This window comes from Mycetomoellerius zeteki, unplaced genomic scaffold (assembly GCF_001594055.1).
Source record: "Mycetomoellerius zeteki isolate Tzet28-1 unplaced genomic scaffold, Tzet1.0 scaffold3, whole genome shotgun sequence".
In the NCBI taxonomy this organism is placed as follows: Eukaryota; Metazoa; Arthropoda; class Insecta; order Hymenoptera; family Formicidae; genus Mycetomoellerius; species Mycetomoellerius zeteki.
The window spans coordinates 50,890-70,893 of NW_017257282.1; the positions used below are offsets into that span (position 1 = coordinate 50,890).

The following is a 20,004-nucleotide window of genomic DNA, read 5'->3' on the forward strand; positions in this document are numbered from 1 at the left end:
GGCCGGTCTCCATCGTCGTCGGTTTCTGCGATCGAGCTGCTGACGGACAGCCACCGGAAGCGCGTCAGATTCGCGCAACAGCGCCGCGTTTGAGTTGTCAGAGAGACAGACGGATAAAAGTTGAGAAAGAGAGGGAGTGAGAAAAAGAGAAAGAGACCGCACACACAGTCGTCGCCTATCCGCGGATCGAGCGACTCGCAGTCGGCCAGTTGAGGCGCGAGGAAGCCAACAGCGGAAAACAAAAGAAGGTGCCAAGCCCGTCGAGGACCGATCTCGTCGCAGAAGTCGTCCAAGGACCCCGTGCTCTCTCACCCCGTGCATTTTGCCTCTCGCGTGTGTAGCCCGTGACCCACACGCGATCCGCGATCTGATCCACGTCGTGTCCGGGATTCAGCCAACAGTTATATCCGCGTCTCGTCCCAGTAAGGATATACCATCGGACGCCTGCAGCTCTTGCATCTCCGTCGATCTAACCCGCGCGATTGCTCCACTATCGCCGGTACACAATATACATATACTCCATTTTCCTTCCGTTCATCGTCCACATCATTCAATCGTCCTGTGATCGTCGCGATCCCCGTCGTGTCGTGTCCGCGTTCGAACCACTTCCCACCGGGTCCACGTAGACCCCGAGTCTACGACGAGGTCAGTACTCGGGGAATCGGGTACGCGAGTCCGCGCGCACGCGCACCGAATTCGTCGTTTTCGTCGAACCTGATACACGTGACCGAGCCGCGTACTCGGTGGAAGCCGGCATCATAGCGTCGAGAAGCGAGCAGCCAGCCACCATGTCAAAGCTCTACGTGGGCAATCTCCCGTCAGATTGCAACGAGAGCGCTCTCAGGCAACTCTTCCAGGAGCACAGCTTGGCATGCACCACGATCCTGGTAAAGCGTGGCGGCTATGCCTTCGTCGACTGTGCCGATCAGTCCACAGCCGATCGGGCGATCGACAAGCTGAACGGTGAGTTGCTGATATGAAATGAATTATGCTAACGCTGCCTTTAATGCTTCCGATTATGCTTTATACATTGCTTTTCATCCTGACGACAACGACGACGACGGAGGCGACGTTTACCAAGAGAGGAGAGAAGAAGAAATCGAAGAAGAACATCCATCTGCTTCATATTGCTTTGCCAATTATTTGTATACTAATAAAACTTTTACTGCTTTGCCATTTATGCTACTGCTTTTCCCTCGAGCTTATGTAACTTGAGCTTATAAACCATAAATATTAGTCGATTTGTTAATTAATATTTATTTATAATAATGTCTTTATATCTTAGCGCAAAGATGAAGATTCTAATGAAATCTTTAGGAGTTGCCTGGATGATCAAATTATGTTGAATCCTCTGCTTTATCTTGATCCTGAATATCCGTATTTTCTTGTATGCTTAATGTTGCTGAAAATTAATCTCTTTTACTATGATATTTAACACGCTATGCTTCATTTAGACGCTTTTTGCTAGATCTTAAGGCCAAGTAGATGTAAGAATTTGCGTAGCATGCTTCCAATGGATTTTCTCAATGCTAGAACACGATTATTTCGTTAAGCGTTTCAAAGGGATAGCCAATGTATCTTGACAAATCCTTTGAAAGACTTTGTGTGAAAATATCTGTCAGGTTACTGTCACGTCGATAGTTGACCGTCAAATTTTTTCCGACAGACGACGTGCGACTTTAACGTGAAATTGGAGGAAATCGAAATGCTCTCTCCGATATGTAACAAAATAATAACTGCCGACGTGACAAACAACAAAACTGTCGATATTTATCATCATATAATTATTCAAACATAAGTTTCTTATGTGCAAATTATAAAATTCTAATTACTTAGATAGAAACATTAAACACAAATTTGCAAATAATTAGCACAACGTTAGAATGATTGACGGTGAATGGCGGCTTTGTAAGAATAACCTAACGTTTTGTATGTGAAGAGAAATTTAATGACCCAATTCGCATTAATGAAAAAATTAATTCTTACTGTCACAACTTTTATCGCTGATATTTAAAAGTACAAATTTTGTGAGTAGTGAAAAGAGATTTAATGATTTAAACGACTCATGCGATCATGTTGGTGATAAACGGATAAATAGTGATGTGTAAACAAATATAAAAAAATATTTTTCAATAGTACTGTATGTATTTAAATTTCTTTGGCTTTATTTATCGTTGGGACGAGATTGAAACTTTCCGAATAATCGATGTGAAGTTCGTGCGACGAGCGAATTTATGTCGTGCAGAATTAGGATATCACCGTGAACGCGCGCGAAACTGACGTTATATCTCGCACGACCACTCGTTTCCTCCATGGCTCCATTCATGAACAACGAATACAAGATTAGGTTTGAGAATAGCTGTATCAGCAATTTCGGTTTCCGCCGAAAAAAGACGATTCTTTCGCAACCACGAAGTTTGAGTGTCCTCGACACGCGACAAAATTCAAATTCCTTTCCATTTCGTCAAATCACGTCGTGTGCTCCGACTCACGCTAAAAGATCCGAAAGTGTCAGATGTAGAAAACGTGACGTATCTTATCTCGTCAAAGTTTATTTCGAAATCAAGCTGCTCCGATTACCAGTGGTAATATTCCAAAAATTAACTCGGAGAATAAGCGTATGTTCTGTAATAAAATATATCTTAAAAAAAACAGCACGATTTATTGATACAATATTGACACAATGTTGACCCGACATTGGTCCAACGTTAATCAATATATCGCCAATAAATTACTATTAGAATATTAATTTTTATATATCTCAAGAATTAGGACAATAAAGTTACATAAAAAAAATAGTTTTATTAAATCACATGGAGGGAGAGGATATATAATACGTATGATGTTATTTCGCTTCGATATTCATTTAATTTTGCTTCTGAATTAAACATCGAAAAAAATTATCAAATTGAAGTATTTCGCCAGTTATCTTAATTTTTCCCGAAATAAGGTGAGACAGTTTCGTCTGCTCCACTTTCATGAAAAATTTATAACGAATTCGATTGGATGTACTCACTGGTGTACATTAAAGTGTGCCGTTGTATACAAATTGACATAAAAATATGTGTTTAATATAAATATAAAAACGGATTAAACTATGAAATCATCAATACATTTTATTATGCTGTTAAGTAAAATCTGTACTTTATAATTCGAAATATTTATATTTTATTTTTACACAGATTAAATCAGTGTACAACCGCTTTAATATGCAATAGCGTGTCCAATCAAATTTGCTATTATCCACGTGGTAGGTAGCATCGCAAAATGGCGCCAGTTATGAAGCGACAAGGTCACGTTTGTGTGCTCGGCTCCGCGATAAGTTGCTGATAATCGCACGCATCAACCAACCGTTGTCGATCGCTCCGATTACGGGTCTGACTCTTCCCGCCAAAACGAAAGTTACGTACACACTCGAGGGATTTATTTGGTAAGACGGTTCTTCTCAGAAAGCAGAACGTTCGAATAGACAATCATAGAGTAGCGTTTTCTACTTTACACCTAAAATTTTCGATAATTGCTTTCCTAAAAATTATTTTTTCAGATGAAGGAAATTCTGTAAAATTTCTTTTATATGTCACGTTTAAAAAAATATTGATTTAAATTTTGAACACCAAAAATAGTTCATTTCAATGTGACTGCTTTTTACTATCATAGCAAATTTCTATTAAAAAATTTAGTAGAATATTACAAACAATAACTGCAAAGCTTTGTTAACATCGCTTCGGAATAAGACTCTAATATTTTGGCTTCTGTCCATCGATGTTACTTTTCGAGACATACGACGCGCAAAAATTGTCTGCCGAGTGGAAGTTAACTATGCGTGACGAAACGTCAGACGGCTGAACGTATCCGTTAATCGCTAGACTGCCGGCGACTATAACTAAAACGACTATTCTACCCTTCGTTCAGGTCTCTAAATATATTGTACTTTAGCTTGATAATTTCGTAGAAAATATCTCCTATCGAGAAATTAAAAAAAATTAACGCTTATAATATTTGAAACATTCTTATTGGAAAAACATTAATCCTTTTCTATATACAAGAATTTATTTATAAACAAAATTAATAGCATAGTTATATTTGCGGATCAGATTAAAACATTAAGACTAGAAAATTTCTATAGCTTGAGATATACAAAAGATATGCTTTTCCAAGGAATACACCAAATCAAAAGAAAGTCAAAACGATGACTGTTTTATTACAAAATTTGACTATTAACTCATTGACGTTAAGAATCAAAATAAAGTAATTTTAATTTTTTTACTTGTGTGTGTTCCTTGGGTTGGCATGATACAAAAGAGAGAAAGACGGTTTTCTGCGAATAATTTTGAAAAATTAAAACAAAATATTTTACAATCTGTACATTTCGTATTTTCGCGTCGACCCCTTCTCATGCCAGCTCGTCATCTCGGTATGGTCCTGACCTAATGTTCCCGACTTATCCCGTCGATCGTGAGAATTTGGACCGGCACTTGACTTCGATGCTTCGAGTCACGCCCGCACGAGTAGTAGTCAGTCGGCGGGTTCTCCCGCAACCAAAGAGAAGAAATGTGGTCAAGGTCGTGAATGGTCGCGCGCGCGAGCACGCGTGACGTATGAAGCTGCCTCCATCGTCTCTACCGCCTCCGCCGCCATCGCGACCGTCGCCGTCGTCTTCTCCGAGGTTGAAATTTACATCGCGAATAGCCGCCAACCTCATCTCCTCAGCTTTCCTCCGCCTTGCCCGCCGAAATATCGGTTAGTCACACTCGTCACGTTCCACGGCCATGCCTGGTATCCAGATCATAAATTTCATTGACAACTCTGTAGCTCTTATGCGTTCTCGCGTCCATCGGTGGCTATCTCATTACAGCGTATTAATGCACGCATATGTACGCATCGCGTCGAAGCGCCGTTTGAGACCACGTTTCACCCTTGAACTTCTCTGACGAGAAAACGGTCCAAACTAATCCTTACCAACACGAAAAAGTCTCAGATGTTGGAAAAAAAAACTTAAAATTAAAAACACGTATCTTTTTTTTTCGAAGCAACCTTGTGAAGTGAAGGCGATATATTTGATTCTGACTAAACATCGTCGAAAAACTAAGATTGTTAATTTAAATAAAATTTTTATATTATTAGATAGAATTTTTGGAAAAATATCTTCAAAAAGTACATGAATTTTTACAAATTGTTGGCATCGATAATTTTAACATCACAAAACTTTAATGCATTTTTTAATTTAAAATTTTTTTTCACATATTTTAAGCTCATATAGAATTAAATATTTTTGTTATTTTCAAGAAAAAAAATAATGATATTGATTCTAAATTTACGAAAGAATCTCCTTGAAATTATATTTTTCTGTCGCTCTACAATTAATAAGATAAATTAAATATCAAAAATTTTACGTTGCTTTTCTTGCTGGGCGATTTTCTTGTGTATAATCTTAGCTATAGCGTAGAGTGATACAATTTTGAACATAGTACAATTTTTAACGAGATAAAATTTAAATCCAATTTTCGAGGTTTAAATTCGATTTTTTCCTGTTTGGTGGTTCCTTTTAGTACCTATCGTATAATAAGATCAACGTTATCAAATTTTAATCTCGAATTTGGATTAAAATCTTATTTCGTTTAGAATTGTGCCATGTTCAAAATTTGTATCACCTTATCCTATATATATATATAGAGCGTGCGAGGGCTACTTAGAAATAAGCTACAGGAAGGAGAGCCGAGAGCCTCTTGGAGCGATTCGTGGCTAACGCTTTCTCTCTCTCTCTCTCTCTCTCTCTCTTTCTTTCTTTTTTTCTCTCCCTCTATATTTCGTTAGCAATACGGTCGTTGCTTCTGCAGCGTAAGGGCCGATCCTTGGATACAATGCCGCGCGAAGAACGTTACCGACGAGCCGAGGCCAGAACTAGTTTGGTAGGTTGTTGAGTTAGGTTTTAGGAGAACTCTACCAAAGCCGCGGTCTAATCAGGCTTTAGGCTTGCACGACGCTCTGTAATGATTGAGCTGTATGCTCGTTCACGTCATTTTAGAATTGCGAGTATACCGAAACGCGAATTATAGATACGTGGAATTATTCATATTTTGACGTACCGGCATGGCCTTTATTAATTAATTATTAATAATAAAATTAATATTTTATTTCGGATATATGAATATACTTTACAAAATTTTAATTTCAATCCAATTATATACATATACATATATTACACATTTTGTACAATAATCTCGAAGGACAAAAAATATTGTGTTATAAAATGTAATTATAAATAATATGAAATTAATACAAATTAATTAATAAATTAAACAGATTTATTTTTCACATTTATTCGGCCATTTTCTGAAAATTATAACTATCTCAGAATTATTATACATAGTACATTTTTATAGCGATATAACAAACGTGTAAATATAATGTATCATAGACGGATTATTTTTTTCTATAATTAACATTGTAAAAATGTATTTGGTTGTTTACAATAATCTACAAATATCATCTCGTTTATAGTCTCTTATTCAAGAATCTTCTGGCAACACATGATACGCGAAAATGTTTTTCAGAATTTTCTTAAAGGTTCTTAAGGTTCTTGAAGGCATTTTCCTCAAATTCCACAAACGATGCAGTAACGCGCCGTGTCTGCATGTGCGTGCACAGCATGCGTCTTCCTCTTTCACAGCCGGCATTCGTGCACGCCATTCTGTTCAGTACGATCTCGAAGACACCAAGCCTAAAAGTCAGTGCTGAGACGCCAACAGGAAGCTGCCACATTCTTTCATTCTGGCTGCCTCCTATTGCTTTCTTCTTTCCTCGTAATACGCCGGCTTGTATCGAATCAATCAGTCGTTTATATCTTAGTCCATTATATCTTATAATTCTTGCCACGAGATTTGCTATTTATTAAGAAAACTCAAAAACCACTTTTGAAATAATCTCATACAAATCAAATATATCTTATATTCTCTGTATTTATGTATATATTATATTTCACCTTGAATGCTGAATATTTCTCTGCAGTATGTCTTTGAAAAATTTTGTAAAAGGAAAAAAGAATAATGTATAATAATCTCATTTTTAGACTGTACATGTGACAACACAATCGATAAACTAGAACCCTATATCGGTCAAAGCTAGATCTTAAATGCTTAAATAATTCAATCTTGAATCACTAAATATGCTATATATATACTTGACATATATACCACAATTGTAGTCTAACAAACTGCGCGCCGAAAAATTTCCGGACTATATAAACGCAATTAAACCACTGTAGTAATATATAATGTATATTACATTTAATTTGAAAAAATTAAGTTTTGAATTTGATAAAATTTATGTATAGCTAAAACGAGAATGCCGCAGTTGCTATGATGGAGCGGAACGGCCGCCGAGTGCGAGGGTTTACACCCACCAATGCAATTCTCGACAGCTAGAACGAGCAGATGCTCCTAGGAATACATTATTCGCATCCAAAACTGCCTGTACTTAATACACCCCCTTTTCAAACGTCTGTAGGAGACGTCCCATTTGCTCGAGATGTTGCGCACACTCCCTTCCTTCTATCGAAATATATCTTAAACAGGATCGCCTCATCCCGACTATAATTTTGACATTCTATGCCGTTCTCAAATATACAAGTTGAAAAAAAACTAAAATATAGTTGATAAAAACTTAAAATATATATATTTGTAATAAACTACCATAAAATATTCATGTAAATAGGAGAAATCTATGAGAAATATATAATGAGCTGTTTATTCTGAATTGACTTTTTAATTTTGCACGTGTCACGTTTTTAAAATTGTTATTAAGATACATCGCATCAATTCGTATCCGTGTCCCGTTTGATTACCGCGTCACACAAAAAACTCATCGTAATTTCCATCGTACCGTAATTCGACGCACCTCACTTCGAAAATAAGTCGCTTAAACGTCTCTCGTCTCGCCTGTCCATAGAAGCATGGATCTCTTAAATGAAAAAACAAAGTGCAATGACTCTGTATTATTTCTCGCACCTTTTCTTCTAAGCGTATCGCGAGTACGTACGTATGTTTATGTGGCCGAATAAACATGTAAACCGCGCAATCTCTTCCTTTTTTTATAATCGTTGCCCGCAGTCCGGCCGGCTTGATTTGTCGCGTGCCTGCTCGGGACCACCTGCCTCCGAAAAAAGTTACCTGTTAACAGTGCACCGGTAACCGACACTGATGGGACCTTACGATTTGCCTCTCTTCTTCACACAAGCCCAGACAGCCTACGGGCGACTGATTCCACCGATCGCAACTCATACGGCAGAGTAGCGGCGTCGTCATGAACCGAAAGTGCGACAGAGGCAGAAAAGAGAGTGCCAATTATTATAATGAAGGTTTTTCCACCGACGACGAAAGCGATAATTATTATTAACTGTTTTAATCCATGCACCTGATCGATATATATCATTTATTATATCCTCGAAAATAAAAACTTCTTTTTGAGACCAACGCTTTTCAATTTCGTGTACAAAAATGCTAGACTTAAAAAATTTATTCTCGACATTTATATGCAAAAAACTATTTTCTCTAATCAGCGGTTCAAGTAAAGGAAACATTTTGGAATTAGGATTTAATCATTTCTAATCCTAGATAGTTTTCTTTCTTTCTTTTTCTTCCTTTTAGCTCTTCCTTTTATGCTTGTTTGTAAAACTTGCGCTTGCATTGCAGTGCAATGCACTTCTCTATGGCGACTTTGCTACGTGTCGTTATCTCCGCGGTGCATAGGACAAGGTGCAACTATGACCGCGAGTTTATCCATGAGGCTTGCACAATATGTCACCGAACAGAGCTCGGGCATGCGATATCGACTAGTATAAACTGTATCATCCCAGCCAGCTGCGATATCGTCTTAAGATCTGAATAGAACAGCCGAAAGTCTGCTGATACTTGTCGCTTTTCTTGTGCGATATGTTTAGAAACCTTTATATCGGTTCCCTCTTATTCGCAAATACATAACACATAAAATGTTCCAAGAGTCCATTATGACATCTCAGATGTTTACGATAACTCTTTTCTTTAAGAACATATCGGGAGATACTTAGAAAAAATTATATAATTTTTATTTAATCGTAAGTCAATTATCATTTTATACTCGATTTAGAAAAGCAGAATTAGAGTAGAACTTCAGATATTATTTCGGAAAACTGTATTTAATTTCAATATAGAATTTCCGTAGGTGAAACGTCACGGCGCATCTGAAAAGAGGAAGGAAGTACTATCTTTAACATCGTGTAAAAAGACTACAATAAGTGTATCTCTTTTTATTCGCGTCTTTCTTCCATCATTCTACCGTCATAAAGTGACGTTCTTCATGATATTTATGAAGAAATCTGAAAAATTATAAACGATTTTTATCGGCGATTTTCATTGCTTTAAGCTTAATCTTCTAAGGTCTGGAGCTTTAAAGATCCAAGCGAATTTTCAGTTTTAAATTATTCTGCCTCAAACTTAGACACTTACAAAAAAGTAAAAAACGTTTCGAATTATAACATTGTAAATCGTATTCTTAAATGTTGAAGGAGTGTTTTCCCAGATTTTTTCGGATTTTGTAGAGCATAACTCTTTGAAAAACACATTGACTATAGATTGAACTAAAAAAGCAATGAAAAAAATGTTGACCATGAAGGGTTAAAAAAAAGATAATATTTGATAAGGGAATATATTAAGACTCTTTAAAGGATTCCTTTTAGAAATGTTTCTTTCCAGAAACTTATGTTCCAGATGTTCGATTTCTTACTCGTCAACATTCATTCTCTATTTGCTTCTTAGTCTCCCGTTTTCTTTCTTTTCCTCTTATTATATTTATTTTAAGAATTTCTTCATGGCCGTCTCAAATACAGTTTTAACTCTAAATCGCACTTATATTAAATCATACGATATATTAATTTACAATTAGATTTCTGACTGTACATGATTTAACACTGTACGCAAATAACACTGTCTTCTTTCGATTACTCTTATTATCTTTGGCAGAAATAATTATTTCTTCGTAATATATATTTCATTCTTAATCCCTTTCAACTATTTTTAATATAATATTCAATATAATATTTTTTCGATTCATTTATCTTGTATATGTTTTTCCTATTTTTCTTAGAGATTTTTCCTAAAATACATTTCTCACTCTTTTTTCTCTCTTTCTCCATCTTACTATCATTCACGGTCTTCCTTTCAAAATCTCACTCTCTTTGTCTACGTGACCTCTGCCCGGCTGCTCGGAGACACGTGTTTGTTTTAGATACTCGGCCATTGACTTCCCAAGCGCGCAGCGTCACTGTTGGAGTTTTTGGCGGAACGAAAGCATCTCGCGTCGAGATCGAAGCCGCTTCCCGTCCTGCGTTTCTACTATCTCGTCGTCCCCACAGCCCAGATTTTTAACGTTAAACATAGCTGGCCGATTCTGAGTTTCGGTTAAACGAGAGAACGCAAACATCTCAATGAAGCGAGCTCCATTGAATTTTATTAAATTCTTGACCTGGCTCTTCCACGTCACCGTTTTGAATTTCACATATACGCGAATGTCGATAGAAGACTTCATTTGAATGTTTCCGCAAATTGGGATATTTTGGAACTTATCAAGAAATCGCAATAGCATTTCAATATCACACGAACCGCCACGGCCAAATATCCTGTTAATTCCTATAATTACGACGACGCTTATCATCATTGAAATCTGTCAATTAACATCCAGAATAGTCAATAAATTCTGAACGGATAACAAATTTGTAATCTGAGACTTCATAATGAGAATCTTTCATGTTTCTTATCTTTTCTTTATTTCACCAAAATTCATTGATATCTCCTTTATAAGAAGTTTTTTTATTTTTCTGTTTTTTTTTTAAATCAAAATTTCAAAAGAAAGAGGAAGAGAGAACACGTGAGGATGTTATTGAAAATGTTAGAAGAAATCCCATCGTTGGTTTCTTTAAAGTGTTAATATAAAAGATTAAGTGGCCGTTATGTGCGCGTGTACGTGTATGGAGAATGTAAGTGGACAATGAAACCTCGTTTCTCGGTCAATTTTAACTGGACGTCGGTTTGACAGAAATTTCATTTAAGACTTAATGATCGCTGTATTGAATAAGGAGGGATAAAAGCTCGCGATAAATGATAACGGTTACGGGGTTAAGGGCGAAAGAAAGGTGGAGCACACAATGTCTGGCCCACGTGCGCATAATTGTCAGGTACACGCGGAGAGAAACCCGGATCTTTCGACAGGTGTCAATGAACCGGTCAACGACGTATCCGTCGGAGGATAAGCGACGAAGAGAAGACGATAGCCCGGGCGGAGGGAGAACGGGCGGGAAAAAAATACGAGCAAGGCTCGTTCGCACCTGCCTCCATCGTGCGAGCCGAGCTCACGGTGATTTCACATTTCGTGGTTCGTGAGGCAGACATGCCTCCAAATGCGGCACGAAAACCGATTTTCCACGAGAAAAGGCACTTAAAGTCTTGATGCATACAGCCGCAGCCCGACTAGGGAGAAATAGGAAATAAATCACATTACAATGAAGTTAAAAGATCTAAAACGTTCTAAATAAGTAGAAAAATTAAATGATAAATTAAGTAAAATTAAATTATGTTTTCAATTACCTAATGAAAATAAATACGAGGGTTGCATTTAATTCCTAATTATATTATTAATTAGTAATTAATAATATATATAGGGCAATTATATCTATAACCTAGAACATTTAATCTTAATTTAATTTAATTTAATTTAGTTTATTGCAAAGCTACATACATTTAATGTGTAAAAGAATATCATATTCTAATAGATACGCAGAAAAAAATGTTCATGACAGAGATCCATTCATAATGCAAACACATACATTTACACAATAGAATCTGTCGCTCGTTTTAGGAAGCAACGCTCTTTCTTCATGCGCATTTTGCGATTTCACGCGGAAAGAGGGAGATGAGACGAAAGAATTATATTCTGTGACTAAAATATTCGGGAAAATTATGATTTCGTGGAATTTTACGTTTTTTAAACGTAAAATGGACCTCTCTATCTTGGACCAATCGTAACAATTAGATATGCCTACCCCAAGAATTTTATTCTTTTCAAACATAAATTTCAGTGTTTCATAGTAATTATTTTATTATATTTGATTACAAATCGTTCTCGTTTAACATCTCGAATAAGACTAATATTATATTTTATAGGTATTCGGTCATTATTTTTTATCATTTATCTAATTCGTTCTTTAATGAGTATGTTTATTTCAGATTTATATACAAATGCTGTTTTACATTTTACCGTTGTTTAAGTTAATCATTAAATTTTATTTTATTTATTTTATTTTAATTTTTTTATTTATTTTATTTTACACAACAGCAAATGAAGAATAGGATAGCAATTTCTTTAATCCCTTCAGACCTGATTTTAATGGAACCATGTTAAGAAATTTTTTTAAATTCAATTCAAGAGCTCTTTGATAAATAAATACATAAGCTAAAAAATTTAATTTTTTTCCAAATTTTGACTATTTTTCAAACATGTACATTATTATGTTTTATTTTAGATAAATATTAATAAAACTAAATAATTTAAATGGGTCCTTGATATACATTACAATGTACACAAGGTCTGAAGGAATTATTTTATAACAAGAATAAATAATGATATGAAAATTGTAAAGAGACTGCGTCATAATATAAAAAGCAATGATAGTTTTTCCGCTTAAAATCGAAAATAAATCACAAGGACTTTTATCATAATTCAATCCTTGTGATTAATGATAAGAAAAAGAGTTAACTACCTTGAAAACATTATACGAGAATAAAAATTACGGAGATTTTAGCGTAAAAGAGAACAGAACACACTGTAAATCCAAGTGTGTAATTTTTACACACTTAAGTGTGTAGTCGACTTACGCATATATACAGAATATAATAATTGGCAATAGTAAAATAAATTTAGGTATGGCTATATCTTAAATTAAAATATGCTGAATTGGAAACGTATCAGCTGATAATCACGCGTAGATCATCAAGTAATCTTAATAAATAAGCGATAAAGAATTCCGCGCGAAATTCATTATTTGTCTAATTAGATTAAAGATATAACGCAGACATTTCATATGTTACATGTCGCTGATTCGAAATTAAAGTTAACAAATCGATCTATCCATCGATGAAAATTACATATCGCCTACCCAAACTATACTATCAAACTGTCGCGACGTAGGCGATACGTTGCTTGATGTTAAGCAGAGAACCGCGTTCCCCGGTGCGAGAGGAGGACGGCAGTCCGCACGTCGAGAAAAATTACATCGGCACACCGCCATTAATCTCCGAACGAGCGGATATTATTTTAATTCTCAAGTCTCGGGCCGAGTCTCTTCCGAGAAACACCGGCCTTTGTCCCAGCCGGCTGCCTAGAAAGAAAAGTGACCGAGTGATTTAATCTACGAACGAACGAACAGCGCGACCCTGGACTCCTCTTCTGATGCTCGCGCTCGCTGTTTCCTCCTCTCTTATCCTCTCCTCTTCTCTCGTCCGCCCGCCATCGGCGAGATTCGTTTTTGCTCGCCAAATTTGCGACGGCGGCGACGGCGTGCTTGAACGCGGGACCGTTTCTCGGGAAAAGTCGCGACAAACTTCCTCCGTTATTAAGAGCCTCTTAATGTCCACGACATTGCACTTAATAATGTTGAAGAACGTGGTACTTTGAACCTGCTATAATCTCATTCAGTAATTCAATGGACCGACATTTTTCAACCTTTCTAGATAATTGAACATTGTTTTCGAACAAAAACGCATGTGTGTGCATGACGTAAATTTATTATTTCAAAATCAAGCATATTTTGCAAAATATCTGTTAGACTTTAATCTAGGTAATAAAATATTTTATTTTCTGAAACTCAGATCACTTGTACAGTAACACTAGTTTACAAGGTTTTGTGCAAGAGTTGCATATGAAGAGTACTTATTTCTAAAGTAACTTTTCGATGATGCAGCACAATCTGTCACTGAAATATTTCCATCAGTTCCAGATTTGGAAATGTAAGAAAAGATATTTTTTTTTAATATTATATAATGAAATTTTGAAATTAAAACAAATCAGAAGTATTGAGCGTTTAATTCTTATTTTTTATGAGAACTTTGGATCGATAGGTATTAAAATTCAGCAATAGTCGTCTAGTATGTTTTCGTCCAATATCCCTCTAATAACGTTTCTCAATTATCATCAAATCCTGGTAGAAACGTTCACCTTACTCAATGCTTATCGCATTCAAATTAGTCAGAAAGAAATACTATAGTTTTAAAAATTCGACCTGATGGAATTTTTCTAGCGCGGCAGATTCGAATTAAAATATGTTTAGAAACGTTATTTGCATTAAAATGATTGAAAATTTGTATACTAGTGTATTTAATTATTAAATTATCTCAAAGTTAGAAAAACAATCATTTATATTTGTATCATCGAAAATTCGTTAATTGGAAATGGTAATAAGTGTCCTTGAAGAAACAGAAACCGAAATAAAATCTCCGAGTTTTCCATTCGTTAAGATTGATCAAACGTAGAAAACGGAGTTGTTTACGCACATTCATGCGTATGTCCTTTCCATTTTCGATAATCGTAAAATGTCACCGGCCGAACAGATAACGCGCGCGCGCGCGCACGTCGCAACTTGCTCCAAAAAGACGGCGCCTTACTACATTCAGATAAAATGGATTCAAAACCAAGAATACAATACCACTGAGCAATACGCACTCATGCGCGTGCACGTGTGCGCGTGTGTATGTCAAGTGCGTGTTTGCCCTCCCTTCATTCTTCGCTACGCGGCCGTGAAACGCACACGGCCCGGCATTTGTAACGGCCCGAAATTCTGAACTTTGTACACTGCCAGATAAAGGCCGTTATCTGCGCCTCCGCGCACAACTTTCATTGACGAACGTACTTTGGAAGTCATGAGCGGATCTACATGATGAAATCTAAAAATGTATATTATGTTTTGACGTTGTAAGAGGCAGGTAAACAGTAGAACAACCGCGTAAAAACAGAATTTCTTATTTTATTTTATTCGTGTTTTATGTAATGTTTTATGTCAACATTTATTCAGATTATTTTAGATAGGAAATTTTTATTCAAATTTATTAGATAGGAAATTATATCAAAAATTAAATATCTAAAATTACCTGTTTTAATTAGATGAAAAAATAAAAAAATTCAATTTTTACTTAGAATTCCAGTCATCACTGATGATAATTTTTTAATAATAAGTTTTTTTTATTCTCTAAAAATAAAATTGATAAAACAATCTAGTGCAAGAAAATGATTATGTTTGACGAGACATTTTTCGGACGCATGATGTATTCGTTCTTACAGTGACATATCATTTTTGAACGACGAGCGGTGACTCGTACATAATCAGCATGAACGATGCAATGTTCTTCATATTATGACGTAACTTATCGCATGATGCAATGTCTTTCTCAATTTCATCGAAATTAATCACCGATAAAAATATCGCTCGACTATTGCATTGAGATACAATAACGTTCGGGAATAACAATTAGGGAAGTGCATCATAAGTGCATTGCATCAATCGAACTCTCCTTCGTCTCTGTCGCGGCAACTTCCTTGGTGGAAATCTTTTCATGATGAGAAGATTTGAAGCGGGTATATACCCTTTTAAAATGAGCATATACCCATGGGTCATGGGCATTTTTGGAACTATCTATGAGGAGATTTCCACTAGGGTTTTCTCAGAGAATACGCAATATTCATAAATTAAAATATGATTTCTTTAGTCCTGCATGATCTTGAACATTTTGAAGAATAATATTACAAAATAATTAACACTAATATCAAAATAATATATTAAAAATAATTTTTAATAACAATAGAACAATTTTCTCTTAGAGAAATATCAATATTAGTATATTAATTTAATATCGAATTGTGTACAAATAACTGATATATTGAATATAAAACCGTCGCTTCTTGCGAAATATCGAAACTACATTTGATAATGCTTGCTGTCTGAGAGCCGGATGCAGCTCGTTTTTGATCGATAGAACCAAGGACGACCCGTCCAGGCTCGCACGTTTAGACCATCCTAAATTTGCTTTGCGTAGGGGTCCGTTTGTATTCAACCCCTTCAATATTATTCAACCCTGAAACTTCATTTTTACGGAACTTTATTTTATGTAAGTTACGAAATATTAAAAAATACATTATTTTACAGTCAACAAATCGAAATAAAAAAATTCATATATTAAGGATTACATATATTACACTTATATATTTAAATAACAAATTATTATAATTTTAAATGAGGTGAAGGAATTGAAAAACATGAAAGGGTTAATGTATAACTCCACATACATAAACAGTCACGGAAGAGGAAATAATTACTTCACCAAAGCAGAGAGGATGTAATTGACTTAGTAGACCATAGCGCATATTCATATCCAAATTAAATACTAAAATGGGATATAAATATACAGCGTTTATTCGCGGATAATTCTTGTGTTTCAACCGATGAAATAGATTTCGTTAGAGAACATGAATAATGTAGTAAAGAAGATAAAATATCAGATTAGTGTCGAGGGTATTGTCGGACGTAACAGTGTAATTTATGAATTAAAAGTGAGCAAACATACTGTTCTGATCTGTATGGGCAAATATAAATTTTAAATAACGCAATAGAGAAAAAGGGCTAAGAGTCAATTTTTTCTCTATTGCGTTATTTAAATTTATTGAGCCATATTATTATTATTACATGTTTCAAATATAAATTATTTTAGACAATTATAAATTAGATATCTTGTAAAATTCTATAGAAATATTATAAATAAATTTACTATAATTAAAATAATATATATATATATATATACACACGTATTATAACTTTATGACTAATACAATTATTTATCTCCATTATGACTAATACAATTTTATACAATGTTACGACAAAGTCATATCATAATGCCTGTTTTACAATAAAGTCGCAAGTCGTAAATCGTAAAAAATTGGCTAATCACAGTTGAATATAATCGACAATACAAAAATAATCGACTATGATTGATTGATTTCTTACGGCTTACGGCTTGCGACAATACTGTAGAACAGGCTTAAGGCTCATTCTAGTTGCGGTAGTTAGTTGATGATAAAACTGGGCATTTTACATTTGCCGCGCTTTTCTCAGTCAGGACCTATCTTAACGTGCGTGGGCCCGCTCGCTTCATTCGGCAAACTAACCTACCCGTCTAAGTAATCCATTGTGCTCCTCGTGTTCTCTTTGTACGACCGCTCTCACGGTGAGGGATCAGCGCGAGGGTTAGAGGGACATAACGATGAAAGAGAGAGAGAGGAGCTGGAAAAGATGGACAGAGAGAAAAAGAGAGAAAGAGTGAGTGAGAGGGTGTGAGGATGCGGGAGATAGAGGAAAGAGACGGGATCGAAAACGCAGGAACGAGAAAGAGGAGCCACAAGGCCAACCGAGTTCTAAACGATTCCTGTTGCTTTACGCTTCTGCCGCACTGTGAAAAAATTGACTAACTAGCCTAGTTATATTTACAGCGAAATTGTCGGTAGAAACTTTCTTGATATTTTTCGAATGCAAAGTTCTAATTTATTTTCTTGAACTATATGATGGAACAGACTGAATTTTTAGACACGTTATGGGAAATTGTAAATTCCTTGAAAATCACAAATAACTGCAATTTTAACTGATTCTATTTTTAATATGTATGTATAATATTTTGTATACAGTACTGATATTATTTTACACGAATTCTGACGATCCTTTGAAATAAGGTTGATAATTTGCTTTAAAGGCGTCGACATTCGAATTTTGGAGTTTCGGCATTAAAATCTTCGAAGTTTCGAAAAATCAAAATTATACAATTATTAATTTAATATAACAAATTTATTTTCGCGTAAATAATATACAAAAAATATACATATTTATGAATGTTTCCATTTTTTCTATGCATCTATTTTTGTGTGTCCTACTACATATAAACGCTGAATGGTTTTTTCTTATTACCTTGTATTACCTGAAATCACGCGACCGGTTATACAATTTCATTCTCAAGTAATCCTCATCTTCGAAACGCATTCCGTTTCCGTGCTGATTTTAAAGGCCATCTTCGAGGTAATTACTCCATTCCTTCCTCAATCCCATCGCTTTTTTATAACGATTATTACACTTCGTCATTTTTCTCGCATGTTTGTCTGTCCCGGACAGTTCTGCCAGTGCTTAAATAATTACGTAATATACTAATATTCAAATACCTACATTATGATAAAATTATTCAGAATTGCCTTGATTCAAAATAATAGAACGTGAAAGTCTTAAGCAGTTACTTCGAGAAGCAACAATTCTTCTATTTATTTCTAACAAGCTGAAAAAATAAACCGATGGAGCTCTCATGCATTATCAACTCAGTGGCGTCAGTTTCCATCGTTTTCCCGATATGCCGTTCTTATCAATTCATGTTACATGGTACGTCGCGTGAGTCACGGCTCGTGAAAGGATTTCCGTGGGACTGAGGAGACAAGTCGAGCGGTAACCCAATAGTAATTTATGTACCTAACCGTGCCAACCGCCGTGTCCACGGCATCGGTATTCAGCATCGGCCTGGAATGCGCAACAGGAACCTGTTCTCATTCCCATTCCCATTCTCGTTCCCGGCGCAGCGCTACCCAAATATTTCATTACTTCCCCGTAGAGCCGATGTACTCTGGGCCCTCTTCGTCCTATCTCCCTTCGTTTGTAACATCTCCTTGTCTTTCCCCTGTAGGAATATTGTCAGTGTTATGTCATTCAATAATATATTTTTATTTAATGTATCAATGATTCGACTAAAATATGTGAAACGTTAACCTATGAGAATTAATCAATAATAATAATAAACAACATATAAACCACGACAAAATCACGACAAAATCTCAAGCGAGACACATCTCAAGCAAGATATTTTTTACAAAATGAAATAATTATTGCGATTTCACGAAAAATATATTTTTCGAGAAAAATTAAATATCTACTCATTTTTTTTTAAAGAAACATAAAAGTAATTTTTAAATAAACCAATCGAAAGTGGAGTTGGACGCGTAGAAATGAATGACTACCGGATAAGCTTCTCGCCATTATCAGCCAACGAGATAGGAAACCGCTGACGCTGCACTCCGGATGTACTTTCGGGATCTACCTTCGTCCGCGCGCCGCGCGCGCGCGTGCGAGTGACCTTCATCTCTTAGAATCGTGTCTTATATGAATAATCGACATAGTGAGACTAAAGAACGATGCATAATAGCTGATATTTAATATCGTAGATACGTTTGATCCTGTTTGTCATTCTACACTTACGTTTACATTTGGCCCTGCAGCCATAACATTATTTTTTAGCGATAATTTCAAGATGGTATGTGGTTTTGTATAATTAACAGATTTGACAAATAGCTTTCGCAGATCGTAAAAATTGAATGTTATACGTATGCCGAATATTAATTCGGTACTTAAATTCAAAGATATATATTATATATTATATATGTATGTACAGAGATTTTGATGTTATGTATTTTTGCATATTTTGTGTATTTATATAATTAAAATAGCTTTACATGTGTTTCTTTAATTATAAATTCTGCGAAATCTAATAAGTTCCAAAATTTTCCATTCGAATGTAGTTCATCGAATATCCAAAATCTATCTTTGTAGGTCTTTTTAGATTTTACACCGTGTAAAAAAACTTGAAATCTCGCAGTTTCGTTCTTCAAAAAATACTTCAAAAGATTTGCTCATTCAAAATACGAGGGCAACAAAGAAGATTAAAAAAAAGAAAGAGAGAAAAAAATGAATGAATATATATTAAGTAGAGGTTGCACGGCAATTCTGCTACATCCGGATAACGCGCCGAAATTTGCTGCTAGCTCGCTCTAGTCTAACCCTAACTGGCAAAGAAGAAGAAGAAGAAGAAGTGGGCTCACCTACCTGGCGGCTCCGCTACGCGTTGTAGG

General features: G+C 35.6%; 1 protein-coding gene across 4 annotated transcripts in view; it reads left to right on the forward strand.

Annotated features, from left to right (window-relative positions):
* Positions 1-6: 6 nt before the first annotated feature.
* Positions 7-20,004, forward strand: part of Imp (IGF-II mRNA-binding protein) — a 95,551-nt gene continuing 75,553 nt past the window's right edge. For all 4 annotated transcript variants that reach the window (XM_018450852.1, XM_018450853.1, XM_018450855.1 and 1 more), the window contains exon 1: positions 7-963. In XM_018450852.1, coding sequence (XP_018306354.1) covers positions 789-963 — 175 coding nt within the window. In that variant the 5' untranslated portion in view covers positions 7-788. The remainder of the gene's footprint in view (positions 964-20,004) is intronic.